This window comes from Peromyscus maniculatus, chromosome 12, assembly GCF_049852395.1.
Source record: "Peromyscus maniculatus bairdii isolate BWxNUB_F1_BW_parent chromosome 12, HU_Pman_BW_mat_3.1, whole genome shotgun sequence".
Lineage (NCBI taxonomy): Eukaryota > Metazoa > Chordata > Mammalia > Rodentia > Cricetidae > Peromyscus > Peromyscus maniculatus.
The window spans coordinates 40,904,674-40,929,130 of NC_134863.1; the positions used below are offsets into that span (position 1 = coordinate 40,904,674).

A 24,457-nucleotide genomic window follows, 5' to 3' on the forward strand; every position below is an offset into this window, starting at 1 on the left:
TATTGTAAATATTCTCAAAGGATTGGCAGGAGGTGCCAATGCAAATAAACAGACATCTAAAAAGTATGATTGTCCTGTACCAAACTGTGGTAGGACAAGAAAAGAGAAGAAAATTTAAATGATCAAGGAAAGAATAGGTGGCTTAAAGATTGGGGGTGGGGAGGAGATGAGAGTTCATATTGAGTTCTAGGATTAACTGAGCTATTTTCAGAAGGAGTTTCAATCTCTGCTTTTGACACTGACAGTGAACTAATAGTTCTGTCCTGTGATGTAAGACTCTGGCAATGGCAAACTTCATGCTACAATATCAAGTTAGAATGGCTGTCCCCTGTGACCAGATTGGTGCCTGACCCAATTGTCATCAGAGAGGAATCATCCAGCTACTGATGGAGGCAGATGCAGAGACCCACTGCCAAACATTAGGCAGAGTTCGGGAATCCTGTGGAGGAGGAGGGGAAAGGAGTGTAGGAGCCAGAGGAGTCAAGGACACCAAGGGCAGGCTCACACAATCAACTAGCCTGGGCTCAAAGGGGGTAACAGAGACTGAACTGACAACCAGGGAGCCCGCATGATACTGAACTAGGCCCTCTGCATGTATGTTACAGTTGTGTAGCTTGATCCTTTTATAGGACTCCTAACAGTGGCAACAGGGGCTGTCTCCAACTCTTTTAATGGCTTTTGGGGCTCTACTTCTTATATTGGGTCACCTCGCCCAGCCTTAATACATGGGGAGGTGCTTAGTCTTACTGTAACTTGATATGCCATGTTTTATTGAAACTCTAGGAGAATTGCCCTTTCCTAGATGGAGACAGAAGAGGGGCTTGGAGGGTGTAATGGGGGAGAGGGGGTGGGAGGGGAAGAAGTGGGGGTGAGGCTGTGGCCAGTATGCAAAATAAATAGATGAATTTTAAGAAATTTAATAAAAACCAATGTTAGAAAAGAGGCAACTATAGGTAAAAAGAAAAAAACAAAGAATATATAGGTAACAGTCCTGAGTTTATTCAATCTTTGGATTTTCAATCAAAATGTATAATTTAATAATAATTCTAGTTTAACCATAATAATAATTAGTATGACTTAACAAGCTTCTATAAACATGTATCTATTTCTCAATTAACATTTCTAGAACGGCACAAAGCAGTGAATGTCTGTAATCCCTACAGATGGCATATTGAGGCAGAATCTTAAGTTTGATACCAGCCTGGCTATAAGGAGACTATCTCAAAATCAATCAAACAAAAAGCCCCTGGAGTCCCATATCTCTTACAAGCTTTGATTATATGTCCCCATTTATAATTAAATGAGCTGAGTAGAGTTCTTTGCTGCTTTTATTTGCTGTCATTAGCCCACATTTAAGCTCGTTTTATAAATGACTCCTTGATTAATTAGGCATAGGATGCAAACGTTACCTCAGCAAACTGAAACAGTGGTGACTTCTGACGCAACTCAGGTGACTCTGAAACATCAGGCCTGCAAGGCCCAGTGGATGCCTGAAAGAAAGACAGACAGCTTGAGCATCATGACAACCTCGGACACACAAATGTCACCTAAAGCACTGCCAACCTCACAATCTAACAACTGAGGCAACACCAACAAAAAATTAATTACTGAGTGGGGCCTGAATGGGAGCCATCCACGACAGGCTCATCTATTTGAACACTTGGCCCCCAGTGGTGGTGCAGTTTGGGAAGGTAATGGAAACTTCTAGAGGGTAAGTAAGGGTTATGGACTTGCCCAACTTCCTGCTTACTCTCTGTTTCCTGTGTGCAGATAAAGACGTTATCGGTTAGCTTCCTGCTCCTGCTCACATGTCATGCCTTCCTGCCACTATGGAGGCTAGCCCTCTGGAACTGTTAGCCAAAATAAACTCTTTCTGTCAGTTGCTTTTGTTCATGATATTTCGTCACAGAACAAAGAATAACTAATACACTTTACTAAGTTCTGTGCAAGTGACCAACCATTCTACTGCTAAAAAATGACAGAGACAGAAGATGGACAGCAGGGTACTTTGAGAATGTGTACGAAGATTAGCATTTTCCTACTGGCTTTCTGTCACAAACCCAGAGAACACCTCCTTCCCTGTACCATGCTGCCTCAACACTTCCTGTTACATGATTACACAGAACCACACATGAGCTCTAATGGGGTAATTCTGGGAAAATAAACTCAAGTCAAAATTTTCTTTTCCAGAGTTTTCACATATTTATATCATGAACCCTAGTCTTAAGAAGGTTAGGGTCTACTTAAAGAAACATTCTCTTGTGAGAAGTTATACTTGTAAACATTTAACATTTAACATTCTGTTATTGTCTTCTGTTATTTTCATTATTAACCTTACTAAAAAAAAAGTTAAAATTATATCTTTCCAGGATCTTTTCCAAGAATGTAAATTTCCTCTTTAATTTCGTGTAAGAAAGGAAAATATTTGTATTGGGTGACATACTCATCTCAGTAGAGAATTCTATTGAAGGAAGATTTCTTTTATTATTCTGACCTAAGTCTCTCCCTTTTTATAGATGAAATAATTTAGGACCAGACATGTAAGTGACACTTACCCTCAGTACTCAATCTGCCTTTATTTAACTCTTATCATCAGAAGACACACTTGTTTACTGTGAATCCTATCCCAGGGCCTGTTACTGCATTACTTTCCAAACTGCCTAGGTACAGTGTAGATACTAAGAAGTATTTGCTGAATTATATTGTGAGCGGTAACATATGCCTGTGGCACTCAGGTGGTGGAGGTAGGGGGAATCAGAAGCTTATGGTCACCCTTGGACACATGAGACCCTGTTTAAAAAAAATTACTGAAGGAACTAATGAAAATTGAGAAGTATTCTTGTAAGTCCTAAATCAGTATGTTTCTCCTACATTCCTAAATAATGAAGTTAGGTTTTCTAGGGAGAATAGGTATGTTTTCACTTCAAAGGAAAAGGCAACAGAAGTTCCCCCCCCCCCCCCCCCCCCCCCGCTGATGTTCCCACTGAACTTCTCTACTTGGCTGAAGAGGAAGGGTGTTTTTCTAGCAGTGTTACAGGCTGTAGAGTAGGAACACATATTTGAAAACTTTATGGTCACTTTGGATGTTTTAGAGAGTTATGAAGACTCTTCTAGTGACAAGTACTGTGGAGAAGTTGCAGAATCTTTAAGTAACTTGCCATCTAGGGCAAGCTTGCCTCTCTTATCACAGCTTGACTATTAAGCATGTTGTGCTAAATGTGCCACTAAGACACCAAGTGCACTAAAAAGAAAGCCAATAAACCCTCAAAGCAACAGCCACAAAGGTTTGGAAATTTCCTTCTTGGATGGAATGACTAACCAAAGTTAGGAACAATAAAGAAACTGTATGCATTTACCTCCTGGATATTTGGGGAAATGAAGTTTGATTTAAAAATCAAGCCAGGAACTGAATAAATATTACGAAGTGTCTTTATAAAATTCTAATAAAAACATACATGAAACGGCAATCTTAAAAGGCATTTGCAGCAAAATACATTATCATTTAGGCAGGTCTCCTGGCATAGACGTGTAACCCTCCTAGCTACTTGGGAGGCGGAGGCAGTAGGATACCAAGTTCAAGACATTCCTGGGCTGTCGAAGTTCAAGACAGCCTGGGAACTTAATGAGATCTGCTTCAGGGGGACAAAAAGGTTAAAAACAAAATAAGCAAACGAACTAAGGCCATGGGACGTGGCTCAGTTTAACAAAGGGACTGGTTCTGAGAACTGTGTGACATCACAGAGAATATATAGCTATGGCATCACTAGGCAATATGATTGTATGGGATACAGTCATACATGCAGCCCATTGTTGGCTACAATGTCATACAATCCATCAATGTATTCCTACTTCAGATTCCATGAGGTGGGAGAGGTAATGACTCTCTGAGGACGCAAACTGCCCTGGTGGCTTAAAGTTCATATTAACAATAAGAAAATTAAACTTTAAATACCATTTAAAATACATTTTTTCATTTACTTGATTGTTTCTCCCCAACCCCAACTCCTCTTGGGTCCCCCTACCCATTCAATTTTATGTTCTCGTTCTTTCTCTTTCTCAAACTTCCACAAAAGATAAAGGATAATTTAACTGTAAAATCATTTCAAGTCATGAAGTTTAAAAGTTAAACAACTCTCTTTATGAACTTTTAAGATGAACGATTTTAATAAAACAAGATGAATGGAAGGGTCAAAGATAAGAACTTATCAAGGCATGTCTGACCAGGCACAAGACAGAAGTCTACACGTGTGTGTTTGTGCTAACCATGCAGCACAGAGTAGATGCACAGTGAGTATCTGTTGACTGACTCCATTCTCTTGTGTGTGTGACCTGGCAGTAGAGTACAACAAAGGCTGCCTAGTGGCTTAAATAGCACAAAGAGAATGACTAAGTCTGTATTTTATTCTAGTGGACCATGTCCTTTCTCAATGTCAGTATCTGTGAATTAGTGTAGTCAGTAAAGAATAATGGCAACAGCACAAAATGTAGAGCCTGGGGGATGTGGAGACTACTCAATTATATACATAGTGACTTGGTTACTTGACCCTAGTCAAAACAGAAGAGAAACGTCATGACACAAGTCTAGAGTAGAGATAAAAAAGGATGGGGAAAAGCTGTAGAAACCAACAATGCCAGCAGCATAGAAGACAGAGGAGCGCTTTCCTCAAATTCTCCCTTTGATTTAGATTCAATTCTCAATAAGCAAGGAAGGGAAATGATGCAGTTTTTAGGAAAACTAGAGAGTTGATGTAAATGTTTATCTAGAACAAATTAAGGTACGGTAAATTGCCCATTAAAATTTCATCAGAATGTATATATTCAAAGTAGTAATTTACATTTGTAACTATGCTTCCATGTCACCAAGGTAAGGATGATTATCTTACAAAGTAAAATTGGATGTGATACATGTCGGGCATTTTTATCTAAAGATTTCAAAACGCAAAAATGATCCTATGATACACCAAATGTATATATTGTATAAATAGAAAATTCTATACTTATGAAAGGGAAGGTAGATTTCCTACAAAAGGCTCCTATTACAGTCCCAGACCTTATGAAATGTTATATAGAATATTCAAATTATTTTTGTTAACTGGAGAATGATTTTTATGAATCAACACTTATTGTTCAGCATCTATTCTTATAAATTAATGATGAGAAAAGAAATAAGCTATCGTTAAACAAGAAAAGAAAAAACAAACAATCCTGTTTCTAGAAAGTCTCTGAAATAATACATAAAGCCACTAGGTGTTGCTCTATGCCCAAAAAAGAAAAGAGCTACAGGGATTTCTGCCAAACCACACATTCAAATCTTCTTACCCTCAATCGCCACCCACTTCGATTTAGCTAGGATTCTCAATAACGAAGGAAGGGAAATGAGCATAATAACGAATTATGACAAAGTAACATTTTTTCCCCACAAGAGCAAATCAGATAGTGAGAAATCACAGGTCCAGCACGATTGAGCCAGTTATGACTACCAGTGGCTTATGAAGCTAGGTATCAAGGGCTGTTCATACTGTGCAAAGCACAAAGCCAGCGCTGCACAGTCCTTGGCACTGTGATAACAGTCAACCAAGGAGCAAGTGCACATTGTAGATCAACCACATATTCTCACTCTTGCCAGGTCAAATATTTATTTCTCTGTCACTTGTTCAACAAGCACTAGGTACCAGCTGTGGGGATTGGTGCCATTAGGAAGTTTAAATGCCATTTGCATCCAGTGTAAAATTGGGAGTAAAATGATGACTTAGGGAATGTGCCAGACCCTGAGTCTGTTTGCAGTTCAAGTGAAGGGGATAGCTACATTGCAGAAGTATACAGTGAAAGCTTACTAGAGGGGAGGGAGCACAGAGACAAATCCTTTAAGGTGTGGGTGGAGGGAGGCAAAGGAATCTCTGAGATATGCTTGGAAAGAAAGGAGGACTTTCCCTCAGAGGAAGAGTGAGGATGACAAAGCCACGGCAGGTGAGGATGTACAGAGGTCCCACTTTGAGGTGTTTTTGAGAAATGGTGACTTTCCCAGTGTGGGTAAAGAATAAGATGCCATCTAAGTGTAGTGGGAGATGAATCAGGCTGACAAAACTGGGATTCTGTTGTCTGGGAAGCAGGCTGGAGGAAATAGAGGGCTAGTCGAAGATTTTAGTTAGAGGAATAGCATGATGAGAGATGCGCAGTTAGGTAATTATGTCAGAGGCATGCAGGACAACCTAGGCTGGGAGGAACTGGAGGCAGGAGGCCAATTAGCAGGTAGGGGAAATAAAACTGCAAAGATGTGGGGCCCCAATTAAGTTAGAGGGAGCACTTGCCAGTCCTCAGTAATTGTCTGGAAGGATGTCAGGGCATTAGCAGAAGGGTCAGACTACACCTGTATCTTTATAGTAAGTTAGTGGAGAGAGAAGTGAGAGGAGGAGGAAGCCTTGATGGGGGCAGGGAGTATGCATACTTCATGGGATGAGAGGAGTGTGTCTGAATGTCTGTCTGACACCAGCATACGGCACTAGCACTAGGCTACCATGGGAAGCAGAGCCAACGGAGCTGAGGGTCCCATGCTTCCTACAACCTGTTATATCATCAGGTAAATGGGGTGGGGGTGGGAACACCTAGTTTCACTCAGGGTACCCAGGCCACCAGAATCCTGTCTCCACTCCATGGATAAAGTTTTCCTATTATCACGGTCTGTGCAGCTGAGCTCATACAAGAAAGAGCACAGGACACTCCATCCTGTTTATACAGACAACTGTAGTAAAAGTTGAGACAAAGGACTGCCTCAATTTCCTTCTCTGATTAAGTGGGAAGCCACGCTGTCTTCTTGCCATTTTTAAACAGCTATGACTCCCAGCACAGATTAGGGAAAAGGGCCTGACTACCTGGGCTTTGAGCCCCACTACTGATGGGAGAAGCTGGGCTCCTTGGCAAGATGGGCAGTACTGTCTACAAAGTAACAAAGGGGGAGACTTATAAAGAGGAAGAAAAAACCCCTCTGGTCACCTACTTCCATTCTACTGTAGAATTTAAACATAGTACATGTCCTACAAAGTGTATTTAGAAGCTATAAACCCATGAAAAGAGGATAAAAGCTATGATAGGTAAGGACCAGGAGATGAAACAAGATAATGGAATGTAATGGGTTAAAGTCTCCTTGAATAGTCAAGCATACTAGTATAAAACAGGCGCATATCAAATTAACTCAAGGTGTACTGATGGGTAAGAAAAGAATTTTTCCTATTCCACTGAGATCAGAAATAAAAGTGAAAACTTTAATTTTATCTAAATCAACATTTAAACAAAGTTAGATTTCAGTGTTTAAAAATGGGGATAGGATCATTTTAACCATTTCAGTGCAATCAACTATTCTTTGGCTTGGGTTTTGCATATCTCTTTATTTGGTGGAAATCAGCTGGGTTTAAATCCTAGTATTGATCTCCTCACTCTATGGCCATGGGGAATGCAACAAGGAACAGACACGACAGGATTCCTGGGAGGACAAAATGAGTTAACCAATGTGAAGGGCTTAGTCCTATGTCTAACTTGAAGCAATCTCAAAACGTCTTGTCTGCGGCTGCTGCTAGCTCTAGTATGGGAAATACAGGGCATAAGAGAAGTGGCCAGAGTTGAGGCTAGTTAGGTGGAACTGAATCACCAAGTCTCCTGGGTGCTACATAAAGGCTGTCTAGTTCTGCTGCAGCGCAAGCTCAGTTCTGGCACTGCAGCTAGACGACAATGGGCAGTTACTTAACCTTTCTGCCCTGGAGCCTCCCTGATGGTTTAATATGTATTCATAAGGTAGTCAAAACTTAACTCACAAGACTGCTAAGGAGGTTATTCTTACCCAAGCACTTAAGAGCAGCACTTTGAAAGGAAGCAGGAGTGAAGGAAAGTTGTCTGTAATAGTTTACTCCATAGAATTTACTTAAAATCTTCTTATTCCTCATCCTAAGTTTTTTAAAGTCCATTTAATAACTTAGTAAATGAAAAAATAATAATATGAAACTTTTATCATAAACTTACAATAAACCTAAAAACAATTAAGTGCTATAATACATATAAAGTTGACAGTAAGTATTTTAAGGATTAGGGAGAAAAATATTGCTTAGCTCAAGAAATCATCAACATTCTGAAGGAGGTGAAAGATTAATATTGTTTCAAGAAACGAAGTATATAATTTTCAAATTTCAATCAGACCTTCATTTTTTCTTTTATAAACACGCAGGTTGTCAGTTGAAAAATGAAAATTAAGAGGCTTCTCCGTGAAGTCAAAAGTTCATGTGAAGGATTAGCTTTCTTTAAAAATTTGGGCCTTAAGAGGTATCAGCTGCATAAAGGGCAGGTATTTGTGTATGGTCTATTTCCTGACATGCCTTACACACCAAAGACATTCCACGAATACTCTTCATCTGACTAAACGTACAAAATGATGGCACATGTTCACTATTGCCAAGGTTTTCTGTAGTATGGCCTCACTGGATAAGGGGGTGTACCTCCATCTGCTAGCTCCTCTTCTACTAACCTAGCTTAGCTAATATAAATTCAATTAAGTCGTCTTTTCTTGATCACCTAGTGATGGTGAAGAGAATAAATTAGAATTGTAAATTCTTCCAAGGTTTCATGAACAAGGAACTGTGTGTGCGTGTGTGTGTGTGTGTGTGTGTGTGTGTGTGTGTGTGTGTGTGTACACATGATGGATGCATGCATGCTGGTGATGGCAAGGCACACTGCAGCCTGCAGGAGTAATAGATATATAAGCTTTTGAATTAAATATGACATGCCTAGAATAACTTATGGCGATGAGCCTGTATACTTACAAGAATTTTCAGGGAGTAAAAAACGCCTTACAGGTTTTATTTAATTAATTTTTGCAGTAGCCTCAAGAGTTACAGGATGCAGGCATTATTATTCGCTTCTCTGGATAGAATGGAAGGCAAGGCAAAAAGTGGCTAGATCAAAGGTGTACTGTGATATCTACTTGTTCCACCAAAGAACCAAACATTCAAAAACTAGAGACCCAAAGTTTAAGGTAAATCTCACACACCGCTAACACTGGCTTCAGTTATTGAACTGAATAGACCTGCCTTCCCTCAGCAGTGATGAGTGCTCTTCCTAACCTCTCTTATTTTCCATTTTGCTTGCTTCTGTTCTAGCCAAGATGACTTTTTTGCCCACTTGGGTACAATAGCAAATGTTGTCCTTGCCAAGATTAATCCAACTACTTTATACATTTTGTACTGAATAGTTGTCTTTTCCACATAATCTCTGAATCGTAACGCTCCCAGCTTTTATTTTTAAATTTTAATTCAGTTTTACATTTTTTAGACTAGCACAAATAATGGAAAACTCCGTCTTGAAGATTACTTTTAGTAATTCCAGATCAAAGATTTCACTTTACTTGCATCTTCGTCTTCCAATAACTCACTGATACTAAGAGTTTAACTCTCTAGCTGCCTCTTCTACTGAGAATCTAATGAAAAGAGTACCACTTTCGTTTCTTCTGCTTTTTTATTTCCTGTTCTTTTAAACAACATTGAGTTCACTTAAATCTCTGAGTGTTTCATTTAGACTGGTTCACTTCTACAGCTCCAGAGGGTTTTTCTGCCCAACTTGATTTGACTTCTAATTTAAATAATTTGCCACAATGTCCTCTCATACCCTTCCGTTTCTTTGACAATGACAGGGTCATTTCCTAAGGAGACCTACGCAGTCTCTTACAAGCACTCAGAAGACACGGACTTGCCCTGTTATGAGCCAGGACTCATTCCTTTCTGTCCTTGTCTTGTTCGGTATATCAATTTTTCTTCTCATATCAATAAATTCTATAATAAATACTGCTCTTAAAAATTTGTACCAAATAGTTTAAGTATTTACATATAATATAATATGGGTATGAAGACTATTATTTGTGTGAACTACAAAACATCAGATTTATAAAACAAAATTCACCCTTTAAATTTGCTAAGGACTCCAGCTTACTACAGCCAAGCATTGCTTGGCTCAGAAACAGCAGTACATAAAAATGCCCAACTGATAGTGCTGTAGATCTATCATGGCAGCCTGAAAATTGGAAGACTGAGGAAAACAAATGCAAACATCAGTATAATTTGCCCAGTGACATCTCGAGAAACTAAACTGTTTATAATTTCAAGGGTACATCAAGCAGACCTATGACACTGTAGTGGCCATAGAAACTTTTCAGCAGAAATCTATCATTTCGGTTACAGTAAAGAAAATACCTGTATTATTTAAGAAAATCTATTTCCTATATTAAATTCCACACTTAGAAAAGCATTCTCTTGCCGGGTGATAGTGGCTCATGCCTTTAATCCCAGCACTCCAGTGAAAAATAAAAGTCCCCTCCCCTTCCCTCTAAGACTTCAAAATAAAGACTCTATCGCGTCACTTTAAACACCTTTGTGATTATACCTTTTGGTAGTATTCTTGTTGGAAGATGTCACTTTGATTAGTCAAACAAAATAGTAAAAGCAGATTATATTCTCAGAAAATATGAAATTTCTGAATTATTTTAATTTTAGCTTAATTTTCATAGGAAAAACTGAATACATATTTATTGTGTTTATCTTATGATAATCTACCTATACAGAAATTCTACTTACCAAGTCTACATATTTGCAATAAAACAATGGAAAGGTAGAAATCTATGGACTAACTGAAGTCTATTGGTCTCTAAAAGTAAATCTCTCTGATGGTATTGGAGGTAATATTTTACTTAAGTTTTTAGTACTTTACTGTTCTAATAGCTCAATTATTTTCAGTACTGACCTAAATATCTCTTGAGATGAGGGGAGGGGACAAGAACACAAAGCTGGATTCCTGAGGCTGTAACGATAGGTACCTGCTCCTGCACTGTTTGCTTCTTTATCTGGAGAGTTCTCAAAATGCTCCCACTTCATTAGGGCAAAAAAGTCCATCACTGCAGTGCTTACGCTATGTGTCAGATGATGCTATGTCTTTTAAAGGAAGCAGAACGTACTAAAAAGAGCCTAAGTGGTAAAACTTTAAGCAGTGGAAAAAATTTACTTCCTTTTTCTTACTAGCACCCAAAAGATATACAACGATCAATTGTTTATATTTGTTCCGAAGTGGTAAAAGAATGCTAAAAGTTAGGAATAAAACACAGCTGAATCCGTGAGGAGAAGGGATGCTGACTTTTGCAATGGTCAGGAGTCAGACTGCTAAATGGTCAACTCTGTGATCACATCTACCTGCGGAACATTTAGACTACTCTATGCTCAAGAGAGTGGGCTTTGTCCTGAGGTCACACTATGTGTTAGGGATGGAAACGGTGCACAACAATGCTGCTGTTAGGAGCTGAAAATATGCTCAATAATGAGCTGCAAAAGCTCAGAGTCACATGCACATGTTTTTCAGTGGAAGATTTACACAACATAAATACTTAAAAATAAATTAATACTCTTGCTACATTAAAATGAAAAGAAACAAATTTGTTAAATTTAATATATACTCAACAACTCTGTATGCCACATATAAACTGTAAATAACAACAGCACCATAGTATAAATAGCTTGTATAGTTGAACAGATTTTAACTGTAATCTATATAGTCAACTCAAAGTTTAAAACAGTAAACAGCACAGGCTTGTAATAAAACTGAACAGACTTAACAGCAAGAATATGAAAAAGAAAGAAAAATGACTTAGAATATTTGCAGTATGCTTCCAAAGGAGTAATACTAATATTAGAGACAGGTTTGGTACTGGATTCATTTTCTATGGGAATATTAATCACTCTTGCTATTTTGTTCCAAAGAGCTATGTTGGTTTGAATGGAAACTTTCCTTGTGAAGATCCAGAATGTAGCAAAATAACATGACCTGCAGGTTAATTTAACTGATCTCTGTTAAGTGGGTCTAGAAAATAGAAGATGCCACAAATGCAGATTATGTATGGTTAACTGCCGCAGTTGAGCAGAATCAGGTCTAAAATGTTTAGCAAAAGCAGACTAATAACTAGATCATAGAAACAAGGTCATGAGGGCCCTGGGTCCTTTTCCTTTTCTATTTTAAAGGATGAAACAGTTTTGCAATGCTGAATTCCAGATGTTCAAAGTGGAGTTCGGAATTATTTGGATACTAGAGAGATAGATAGTCTCATATTTTTACCGTCACCTTCCCACTAGCAAGTCTAAATGAAAATGGTGTTGAACAGTGAATTTATTTTAGGATGCAATCTACATACCCATAACATGGACACAACAAATGACAATGGACTGCACTGTATTTTTTTCTCCTAGGTTCAAACATTTGCAGACTCTGCAGTGGAGCAGTGTTTTTGTCCTTTTGGCTCGTGTATGTATCACTTCTGCCACCCTTAACACATTAGACACTCAGGTAAACTTCCTCAGTGAGCTGTAAATGGTGGAAGGGCAGCAACAAGGTGACCGGAATGCAGATGTCTATGTGCTGAAGCACAGATGGAGCAGCATGAAGGGCAATGAGGGACGAAGGGCCTGGCTTACCTCTGCCGTTCCAAGAGCATGTTCTCCAGCTAACAGCAGCATGCTCAGGCCTCCCATCTGAGTAGGATCTAAAGATCAAACACAAAAATCAACTCAGAAGCAGGAAGCAATACAACCATACAGAATGAAAAAGGATATTCATAAGGGCAGAAATCCAAACAACCCACATAAAAATTTTATGGAAAAATTTCAAAATTCTTTCTTTCTATAACCTGGTATGTATGTGCTTAATTCACATACTTTAAGGAGCCCTGTTTTTCTTTCTCTATTTTTCTTTCTCTTTTTCTTTCTTTCTTTCTTTCTTTCTTTCTTTCTTTCTTTCTTTCTTTCTTTTTTTTTTTTTTTAACAGTGTCTTACTATGAAGCACAGGCTCTACTAGAACTCATGATCTCCCCACTTTAGCCTTTTCAATGTGGGACAAACAGGCACGAAACACCACACCCGGCCTTTGAAATACTACGGCTCTACAACCATCCCAACACACCTTTTCCTAACAGTGCAGCTGTTACCACATGACACATTGCCCAAACCTTCTTTCCAAGGCTTCTTTCTCCCAAGCCTTCTTTCCAAGATTACGTTGTTTAGATTGGATTTTTTTTTTTTTTAACAGAAGTGTACTCATGCTTGTCTTCTGAGAAGCTTAGACTGTTAATCTCAAATTGATATTTCTGCCATGTGGAATCTGGTTTGGTCAAAAGAACTAGGCTATCAGGGAACACAGGAGAGAAAGATTTCACAATGGCCTCCAAATTCTAGGGGGCTTTAAAAAAATCTCTTTAAAACTTTCAAAATAAATTTAAAATAACAGATATGTTTTAGACATTATAGATCTTCAGGGTAATCAGACTCTTGCTAAAATAACTTGAAATACATTTCAAATTAATGTATTTTGGTTAGCGAACTTTTTTGGTCTCATTCTTTCAACAGTAAACTGGTGTAGAAAGACAAAATAAAACAATAACGTGGTAGATCTATGCTCCAGGACGCATTTTCATCAGAAACCTTTACTCTCTAAGGCTGTCTCAAAGGCTAGCATTTAAAGAACCAAGTAAAGAACACACGTGAAAGCAGCTGTGTGTCTCTGGTGGACACAGCTTTCAAGGCATGCATTTTAGCTTCAGGATAGGGTATATAAGGAGCCCGAAGACATTTCTGTTTAAATGTATGCCCTGAAGTAGAGCTTTGTTCACAGTCTGCCCTGAGAACTCAGGAAGCAACTTTGTTCATACCTTGTATATATATATATATTTTTTTTTTTAATTGAGAAAAGGTTCTGAGATAGACATAAATACATATGCACGTACACACACACACACACACACACACACACACACACACACACACACACGAAGAGGAGGAGGAGGAATAAAAGACAAGGAGGCCATGAGGTAATTAGAGAAACCTCTGTCATCAAATGATGGTGACTTAAGGAAGCCCAACACTAGCAGGCAGCCATGCAGGAGGACACACACACACAACACCAACACTGGCTACTCTGGTGAAACAAAGCCCTGAAGTGCTTTTAAAAGGTCTACTTTCAATTAAACATTAAGTTTAAGAACTATTGTGCCTGATAAAATATATACTTATGTTTATTTAAAAGTAAACGTCGCCGGGCGTTGGTGGCGCAGCCGGGCGTTGATGGCGCACGCCTTTAATCCCAGCACTCGGGAGGCGGAGGCAGGCGGATCTCTGTGAGTTCGAGGCCAGCCTGGGCTACCAAGTGAGCTCCAGGAAAGGCGCAAAGCTACACAGAGAAACCCTGTCTCGAAAAACCAAAAAAAAAAAAAAAAGTAAACGTCAAGAGGGGAAACGAATCTAGCGGAAAATAAGCGTTTAGGATGCCTGAGAGTGAAACACTTTTACAGCTGTCATCGTAGGAACCAGGGCTGAGTGACAGCATTAGAGAGATAAAAATGTGCAGTTCAAATTACAAAGTAAAATAGGAATACGATTACATGATAATTCAAGTTATATACCAAATGTGACTTTGTAAGAACTTTACTATTCACCCTAAAGGATAAGCCAAGAAATTATCATTTTTCTATCACTTACATAATGCTATTTAAAACTATCAAAAATACATTCACATAAATAGAATACTTTGCCTTTATTGAAGATTTGTAGTATATCAAATTCTACATATCTTTCCTTCCTTGGAAATCATTTATTTGACAAAGTTAGATTATTCTAAATTGCAAAATGTGGCATGCCAAGGACTACTGAGCAAACAAGAATAAAACAAAATAGATTCTGTGTTAAACTGGCCTTTAAAATTCCTTTTGTATTGCCTATGTTCAGATAGCTAAACATCAGTTGTTGTTTTTAATCAAAGGTAATTTGGTTCACTTTCATCTTGTTGAAAAGGGACACAACTCAAAATATTCAAGCAGCGAGCAAGCTCTGGCCATCAGGTTTCAACACATGACACAGGCCATTATTACTGAGGCAAATGCCATCAAGGTGTTTGTCTTTCCTGGATTTTCTTCAAAGAGTGCTGTTTTTAAAAGCTGACCTATATATTTCTTATGTCTCCTTCTATTTTGTAGGTAAAAGGTAGATTAATTAATGTCAGAAACATCACTACTAAAAGACGTATTTACATACTTTCTATAAATTTACATACGATTATTGATTGGTTTGTAATGAACAACTGCATTAAAAAACTCAAATTAAAATTCTATAGACACTAACTTAGATTTAGAATTGAGAGACTAGCAATAGATATTAAATGGCAATCAAAGAGAGTTTCGACTTCCCTCGTCTCTACCTCTTCTCTTGGTCATAGAGAACGTTCCTTAAGACACCACAATCTGGGAAATCCAGACAGTTCACAAAGACAGACTAGTAACAAGTGGGTGAAGCTAAAACTGTGCAGAGTGACAGCTAACACATGAACAGATCTGTTTTGGTTTTTCTGGGACACATGTTGGGAGCTGTTCTGGAATTACACCACAGACAATGCACTCAACAATCACCTGAAGACTTTGTTTCCCAAAGATACTTCAATATGTTGTTTCATTTTTCTGGCATTCATACACTATCACATATACTTTTCATATTATGAGCCCAACATTGAGCTATGAGGCTTATGCAAATTACTGGCCATTTAAAAGCATTTACTATCACAATATGGCTCAAATGCATCTCTACTCCCTTCCTCTAGTGTAAAAGTTTAGGACTCTGAAGAATATTTTCTTGTAATATGGTATAGGAACTCAAGCTCAACATGAACTTCCCTGCTTTTGCCTTATTCAACCTCCCAATTTCTTCCTGGCAAAATCCTCTTTTGGAAGGTTATACTGAATAGGAGGGAAGATCTAGCCATTCTGGGCAAGAATGTAAATGGTTTATTTCATGGTCATAAACACATTAGCATTCCTTACCACCCAAAGAGTAAAACAGCAAATGGCACCATCTGGAATTTTAAGTTTGCTCAGGGCAAACATTAATGGGGATGGGAGGAGGGGGAGGTTGGGGGTTCTCTTTAAGACACATCCATTAATCCATCTCAGATTTCGATGGATTTGTTCACAGGCTTGTCCTTGGTGTATCAGATACTCAGATGATCTATGTAATTTTTGGCTTTTTAAATACCCATAACTCAGTGCTTATTCTGCTTAATAGTGAGGGAGAAGTGTGTGAGGGAGAGACAGAGAAAGAGAGGGAGTGGGCGACACACCTATTTTATTAATATAAAATTCCCTACACTCCTGACAAGCTCTAAATTGCTGTTAAATGTAGCAGAAGTTTCTCTGGTCCTACCTAGCCCCACGGTCCTGCAGCTGACTACAAAATAATCATTCGAGGATTAATATTAATTGCAAATTCTATGGTCTATTGTCTCAGGCTTCTTGCTAGCTAGCTACTTACAACTTAACTCAGTCCATAACTATTAATCTAAGTATCACCACATGTTTCATGGCTTTACCTGCATTGCATTACATGTTACTCCTTGAATGGCAGTTTGGCATCTCTTCTAACTCTCCTTTCTCCTTTCACTATCTCTCTTGGATTCTCCCGCCCGGCTCCATCCTGCCCTGCCATAGGCCAATGCAGCTTTATTTATTAGCCAGTGGGAGTAACACACATAAACAGCATACAGAAAGACATCCCACAGCACTTGACATTTCCACACTGCCAACTATCAGGATCTCATGGCATTTACAAGTTGGCCCCATGTCTTCAGTTACATGTACATTCTTTGTATACCATTCCCTAATACCTCATGATGTGCTATATTTTTGCCAGTGCTTCATCCTGGTCAAAATTTTAGGTCTCTTCAAATTTGTATAATTTGTTCAAAAACACTCAGTGCGTTGTTCTGTCCTTTAAAAACAGGTGCAAATTGTGTAAACTTACCAGCCATTCCAAAGTTAAGCTGAGGAATTTCTTCCGTCTTTGCCTTCTTGGGGGTTGGCAAGTCTCTTGAAGAGTCAGATGGGAAGGCCCAAAGTTTCTTTCGTGGATTGACAGTGGGTGTTGGAGATTTTACAGGCTTGTTTGTAGTAGGACACCATCTGTAGCCAGGATTTGCTTTCATAAATGCATCTTTATACTATAAACAAATGGACAGCAGGTTTAATTAACATCCAGACCAAGAAATTCAACAAGATTCACCCTTTTGCTCATTCAGACTATGACTGAGAAAACCACATTCTATGACTTTAGTGGCTTTCCTTAGAGATGACAGCACCATACACAGAGATCTAGAGACAGGGCAGAGAGATAGTATCTAACTTGTGGGCTGAGCATACAGAGAGCAGACACTTGGGATGTTCTACTCTTTTTGTTGTTCTCGTTCTTTCTTAAAAAGTTGCCTGACTTTGGGGGCAGCAGAGGAGGCTTTTGTACTAGAAAGAGTCAAGGGCTTTGAGGGTGGAAAAGGCGGGGATAAAATTCTGGCCCTTCCACATTAGGCTGCAGTCACTAAGCACAGAGCAGTGTTCTCTGTGAGCCTTAATAGACAGCATAGTACTAGCTTTTGGTTATTGTCAACAGTGTACAGCATAATACCTATTTCTTCTCTTAAAGCTTTAATTTGTATTTGTGTGTGTGTGTGTGTGTGTGTGTGTGTGTGTGTGTGTGTGTGTGTGTGTTAAACTTTTTTTCCCCAAACTGGTGTTTTGCCTGCATGTATGTTTTTGTACCGCTTGTATGCCTGGTGCCTATGAGGCTATGGAGTGAATGCCCTGGAACTGGATTTAGAGATGATTGTGAACTTCCATATGGATACTGGGAACTGAACCCCAGTCTCAATCTCTCCAGCCCCCAGAACCTATTTATAGGACACTTTAGTATACATTTCAGAGCATGAGCTAACACCAGGCCCAGCAACCAGATTCTGTCCACTGGTTAACTTATCCTGCTAAGGATGGTTTTACAAAAAATAAATCTCTGCCTTAGTGTTCTTGTAAGGCAAATGCAGACAAAGTAAAATTTTTAACTATGAGATAAAGGAACCCAGATGAAGTAGAAAGGGAACAAGGCAGGCTAGCTGACCAATATTTTGGTTACTTTTAGACAGGGGGTTAAGTAGAAGAAAGAGCAGTGGATACAGTCTGATGACCTGGGCTCAAGATGTATTTCTACTTAGCCATCCTTGGGCATCAGCTCCAATTCCTTCATCTATACATACCTGTCAATATTTTTTAATGAGCAACCAGGATGGCAGATATGAACAAACTCTGATGTGACATGTTGTAATCAATAATAAACTTTATGTTTAACTTGAAAGTTTTTCAATCTTCACTTATAATATCTTTCACCATTTTTTAATGTTTCTTCCTCATTTTATCCCTTCTCCTAAATCTACTACCTCTTTCCTAATATCCATTACACATTCCCAGAACTACATTGTTTAATTTTAAAAAACGTATTTCCTATGTATTCTTCAAATACCACTACTGGATTATTTCACTAACACATTTCTTTTTGAGACAGTTTGGTTATGTAGTCTGGTTCTGAATTCACAATTCTCTGCTTCAGTCTCCCAAGTACTGAGGTTATAGGCATACATTCCCAAGACAAGCTAACACAATTCTTTCACTCTCACAAGTTTGCCTTTTAAGATGGTAATGTAGTTCAATATAAACTCTAAATAGCTTTTAGACAAGGGGTAAAAGGTACCCTTTTGAGGGAAGGTGTAAGGAAAGAATATCTAATCTAAATAATGTTCCCACTATTTCACTATGTTATATAAATAAAAGCTTTAATGTAGTGTTAATAAACAATGAATGATATTTATCCCAATGCTATCTTAACTCATTTTCTGACATTGTTTTATGTATAAGATATAAATTTACCTATTGATACATAGGGATGTGAGTAAAAAAAATAAGCACACAGGCCCCTAAAATCTAGCAATACTTTTTTAATTAAAAAATTAAAATATTTTTAACTTTTTATTTTATTTGAATTACATGTGTTTCTGTCTGTGTGTGAGTATCTGCACACTGCCCTTGGAGGCCAGAGGTGTAAGGAAAGCACAGCTACAGACGGTTGCATGCAGCCCAATGTGGGTGTTAGGAACTGAACTCTGGTCCTTTGCTAGAACAGCAAAGAGTCTTAACCACTGAGCCACCTCTCTAGTGTCTAGTTCTACTTGTCTTAAAAAATAAAGAGGTGAAATGAGACACAAGGCCAGAGCCAAATGAATTTACAATTGTATAGCAGAATGAATTTGGAAGCATCAACGTTGACATAAGAAGATACACTACCACAGTGAAGCCTTGTGAATGGGGAATTTAACTATTAAGCTGAGGCGGACAACTTTGCCTACTGTCTGAAGATAGAAAGTGATAAATGGCAGGCAGGGGTGAAAAGGCAAGAAGCAGTCACATGCATCATTATCATGCCTCAGTAAAAGGCACATGGGGGAGATGTACCAGATGAACAGTCATTTGCAGTGACCAAAGACTTTCAAACAAACTTATTAATAAATTTATCATGAGAAATAAAATGATCTTTTACTTTTTTGGTAGTTAAAATTTTCTAAGCAGAAAGTCCTAGCTGAAAGACACTGGATGGCCAGTGTTTGTACTTAAATCTCTTGCTCCTTCAGTGTTCTCCTCCTCATATTCAGTTTTTTGATACATCCTTCACTAGTAACATTGTTAAGAATCACTGGATGATTGGTTTTAGTGAAAATCAAGTGTAATGAAAATCATACTGTCATCCTGATAAATTATCAGTTGATGATACTAATGAAGGCCAGCTTACGCTAATTCATGATAATGCTGAAGACAGCATAGGGCACCAACAATCAGCACATAAAATCATTATTCTCGTCTCCATCCTGCGCACCTTCATTGCAAAGACTCAGTGAGCACTGACCAGAAGACAGACTCTTCTTAGACATTGGAAACAGAAAGAGGGTGAATCAGAGTCCCTCCTTGTATACTGCTTACAGTCCACAGCTAACTATACAAGCATTTCTGTTTATACCGGGTCTACAATCCTGGCCCTAAGTCAAGCATGAAAAATGGTTTTGCAATGAGTCTATAGAACAGCAAATTTCCTATGAGTAGACAACAAGAGTGCAAGAGAAAGGTCTGGAATATTGGGGATGTTTTAGACAATTTACTATGAAGGGCAATACTCTGTATCACAATATGAATTGTGCAGACTCTTAAACTCAATGTAAATGTTTAATACACACATATAACATTTTTATTTTTTAACTTTTGTTTGTTGCTGGAGATTGAACCCAGAGCCTCAGACATGCTTAGTAGCACTTCATTACTGAGATATAACACTAGACTATTAGTCAGGTATATGCAGATCAGGAAGGCTAAAAGTGTGAATGACTGAGAAAAAAAAATAACACATAAATTTATTCATATAAAACACCAAGCCAACATAAGCTATAGACAGCAAGCAAGTAAGGACAGACACTAGAGCAGCCTCAGGGTGTAAAGATGCCTATATGTCCTTGGAACTTGGTACCTCATCAATCATTTGATCTGATTCAGCTTTTAAGAGACACTGGAAAGACTTGTCATTTGTTATGACAAGGTTACTAGGAAGGAAATTACAGAGAAGGCAGGGAAAAGAAGTAATGCTGGAAGACTTGGTATATAGTCTGGAGCAAACTAGCTAAGTGTAGTAATTGCCATGTAGGTCAACCATGTGGACAAAATCCATCATCACAGGAATGAAAGACCTCAAGAGATAGGCCCCATCTATCCAGACATCCAGGGCCAGGCTGTTCACACTGGAGGCGAGAAGCTCATTTATCCTCCAGTAACATCAATCACAAGTTATTGATCCTAAGATTTCAATGAAAATCTCCTACATATCTAAACTTTTGCTAAAATACTGATTTCCAAAATTCTATGAAAATCAAAATTTACCTTATGGCCTTCAACTTTTTTTCCTGCAAATGTCCAAGTGATTAAATAATCTAACCTAAATTTGCTTTACAAACAGTTCCTCACTGATAGGAGGCATTCAGTAATGCTGACTCTCGTCTCTTGGCCCTAACCACTATTGTATTGCGACAGGAATAACAAAAAAGAATTGCTGCTTCTTTTGTTATCCAGTACTGTCACTAAATGCATACCCTCTGTCACAGTGTTTTACCTTCTTTATATCCGACAATGGTATTATTCTACAACAAAAGACAATAATCTGTTATGTTAATGCTTTAAAGTGGGGTCTCAAACAATAAATGTTTTTCAGATCATTACATAAATGGAAACTTGATCTACAATGTACCTTAATATTAATGAAAGGTTTTCTCCATTTATTTCATTTTAATTGAGTTTGGGGTGCTATCTTAATGTCCATTAGTGTTTCTACTTATTATTCCAGCCTAGATTTACAGAGTGAAGAGAAATGGCAACCCTGGTAAGAGTCTAGAATAAAACAGTCTGAGAATGTCTGAACAGACAGATGACGCTGGTACAAATAACATGAAATAACATCTACCAGGTCAGTCAAGAGATTATATAGAAAGTTATCTAAAATTTTACAAAAGAGCCCTAACTCACATTTTACCTTATAATCCTATCCACTATGGGGAGCTGAAGGAACTCCCACCATCGTCAGTGCTGTTAGAGCTGTGACTTTCCTTATCAGCAGGCAGAAATTGCAACACACAACCAGGTCAGGGCTCAACAGAGAAGGGGTGCTAATCAGTATGGGGAGCAGGGTTCTAATCTGTACAGAGCACAGGGGAGAGGTGGTGCTAATCTGTACAGAGTTGTGGTGGGGTGATTCAAATCTGTGCCTCCTTAGTTTGAAAACTTTTCCTTCACAGAAACCTAGACCTGTTAGTAGGGACAGTGCGATGCAGTGTATAACTTGGTGTGAGTTATTCTTGCTGGTGTTTAAAAATAGAAACAAAGCTCCATTTCACATGATAAAACACTGATTTAGGCTTATGGTTTTGATGGAAAAGTATTTCAAGCCATATATTAACCTGAAAAGCGTTTGTGATGAAACTAGTCAACAGGAATTACATGCTTGAAAACGCAACCGTGCTATTCCACTGTAGAAAAGACAAAGAAAACCATGAAAGGAAAGGAGCTGGCTATGAATATGACTACTTAAATCCTCGAAGAGGTAAATTGATATGGCAATGACAGTTCCTTCTTGAATACAAATATGTATAAGATATAGTTTTACTCACTAATTTAGGTAATTAGGAAAAAAAATCATTTTATCAGTTTCCACTAAATTAAAAAACAATTCAGAATTTCATTAGAATTTTGAACTTTGGGCTGACAAGATGGCTCAGTGGGTAAATGATGCCAAGGCTGAAGGTCACTAGACCATTAGAGCCCACATAGTAAATGCTGTTCTCTGATCTCCATGTGCATATATGCACATGGGGTACAGACACACACACACACACACACACACACACACACACACACACACACACGCGTCATAAAAGCTTTAACCATGTTACTTTAAAAAGAAAGTGCTGATGGAGGTTGGGGTGAGAAAATAAAGATCTAGTGAAGATCGATTCTGAAAATGCACTATAAAGTCTGAGCTATAACTCATGTTCACTAATCGGAAATTATGAAACGCTTACATTTTCTCAAAAACTGTTCACTTGGTTTAATAATTTGCTTAAACTCTTTAAACTTTTCCATCACAAAGGAGGCTAACAGAATTTTCAACAAGTTTTTTTTCCCTCAATAGTATGAATGAGTACTATGCAGTAATTTGTGAAAATGGCAACAAATCTTAGAATTAACAGTTCATTACCAGTAATGTAAGAGGAGAGTCAAGGAAATTTAATGAATAGGAAAAAAAACTATATCACTCACTCTTTTAAAGATATGTTTCATTTAAAATTAGAAAGAGAAAAGTACAGATTATATAATAATGTTCTAGTTAACTACATACCACAATAGTGGTCTCATAAGATTACATCGCCTTGTGCTGTAAAAGGTCTTAGTTGGGTAAATAAACTATGGTGCTTGCACAATGACCAAAATGCCTAAGGACACATTCTGAGGCTGTATTCTGGTGGGTAAATTAGACTATTCTCACTCTAAAAAAGGCAAAGATACAGACGACAAATAAATGTTAAGCTTCATATTCACACATACACTCCGCTGAAAGAATGTCATGTGTTTAGTAAAACATTCAGAATTGAGGGTTCAAAGTTGAAAGTTGTATCTGAGGTAGTTTTCAAAGTGATTTGGGCTTGAGGACCAGAGGCCTTCTTTGTGTCTGGCTTTGTATCACTAGCAACTACCACAAAATATGAGTACTGAAACTTCTTAATAAGCATTGGCTGACTGAACTGACATTCCAATTAAGGCTGCAATATTAACAAAAAAGACTTCAGCACGATTACATGCACTTTAATGTAACTGTGAAACATTGAGTAAATAAGCTGAAAGAAATAACCACTGGAGACCAATTGTGTGATAATTTGGGAAGTAGCTGAATCGATTAGACTTTGGAGTAGAAATGAGACAATATTTTATATGAGTAACTATAAACAAGGCAAGATGCAATGTGGGACATTCTGGTTTCCACTTGTAGGCTGCAGGGGGCTACCTAAACAGATTTCATTATAGCACCACAATGGCAAATATTGTGAAGCTAATTAAGTAATTAATAAAAGAGTTCCTGTGCAAAAATAATAGGTCCTCCTCTTAAAAGTGGCCACCTATTGGGTTTGTAAATTAGCTGTATTTAAGAAAAGGCAAACACTATATTGGCAATATGCTGCATGTTGTCCAAAATCAAACTCAAGTGTTTAATTATAGGAAGCATATGCAGCTCCCTGTGAGGCTGCAGATAATTATTTACTTTATCATATAAGCATTGAGTATGAAAGGATATAAACCTATTTAATGAGAAAGGTTTATTGTTAATTACTGTTAGGCCTGTGGAAATCTATTGGAACATTTAAAATCACATAGGTTGCTGTAATTGATTTTAAATTTTATAGATGCCCAGCATAGTTAAAATTCTATCTTTAACAATTAGTAAATTCCTAAAGCCTTCTGTGATCATTAATTACACAGCAACACTAGTCATTTACTCTGGATTCAAATTTCCCTGAATGTTGTAAAAGAAATTTTTATGTTTCAGGATTCCTTATTAAACAACTCAATAAAATCATGTCAACTGAAGGCATTATTTTTCCACATACTGAGATGTCTAATAAAATATCTTGAAATTACATTATTTTATCCCCTGCTGGTTCATTTTTCCCCTCAGAAGTTAATGGGGTGGCAGGGATTTTCATGAATCAAATTTTTTTACAAGTTGAAACTCTAAGGAAATAATGTTAGAATTATTCTTTTCAGACTTAACCACAATACAGTACTTATACCTTATTTAGAACTAAGTCCACTTGTAATATATTTAATGTACAGTGATCGAATATTGATTCCAGATTAATGTAGAAACAAATCTAGTACAGAACTTTTTGAAGATATTTAGTTACTGCTATCATTTTGGAACTAATGTGCCACCTTTCCAAATAGTCTTC

At 37.9% G+C, this 24,457-nt stretch overlaps 1 protein-coding gene across 17 annotated transcripts in view; it reads right to left on the reverse strand.

The window, feature by feature from the left end:
- Positions 1 to 24,457, reverse strand: part of Bbx (BBX high mobility group box domain containing) — a 243,376-nt gene that overhangs the window by 53,186 nt on the left and 165,733 nt on the right. For all 17 annotated transcript variants that reach the window (XM_076548971.1, XM_016008269.3, XM_076548968.1 and 14 more), the window contains 3 exons: positions 16,852 to 17,047; positions 12,489 to 12,556; positions 1,410 to 1,490 (listed from right to left, as the gene is read on the reverse strand). In XM_076548971.1, coding sequence (XP_076405086.1) covers positions 1,410 to 1,490; positions 12,489 to 12,556; positions 16,852 to 17,047 — 345 coding nt within the window. The remainder of the gene's footprint in view (positions 1 to 1,409; positions 1,491 to 12,488; positions 12,557 to 16,851; positions 17,048 to 24,457) is intronic.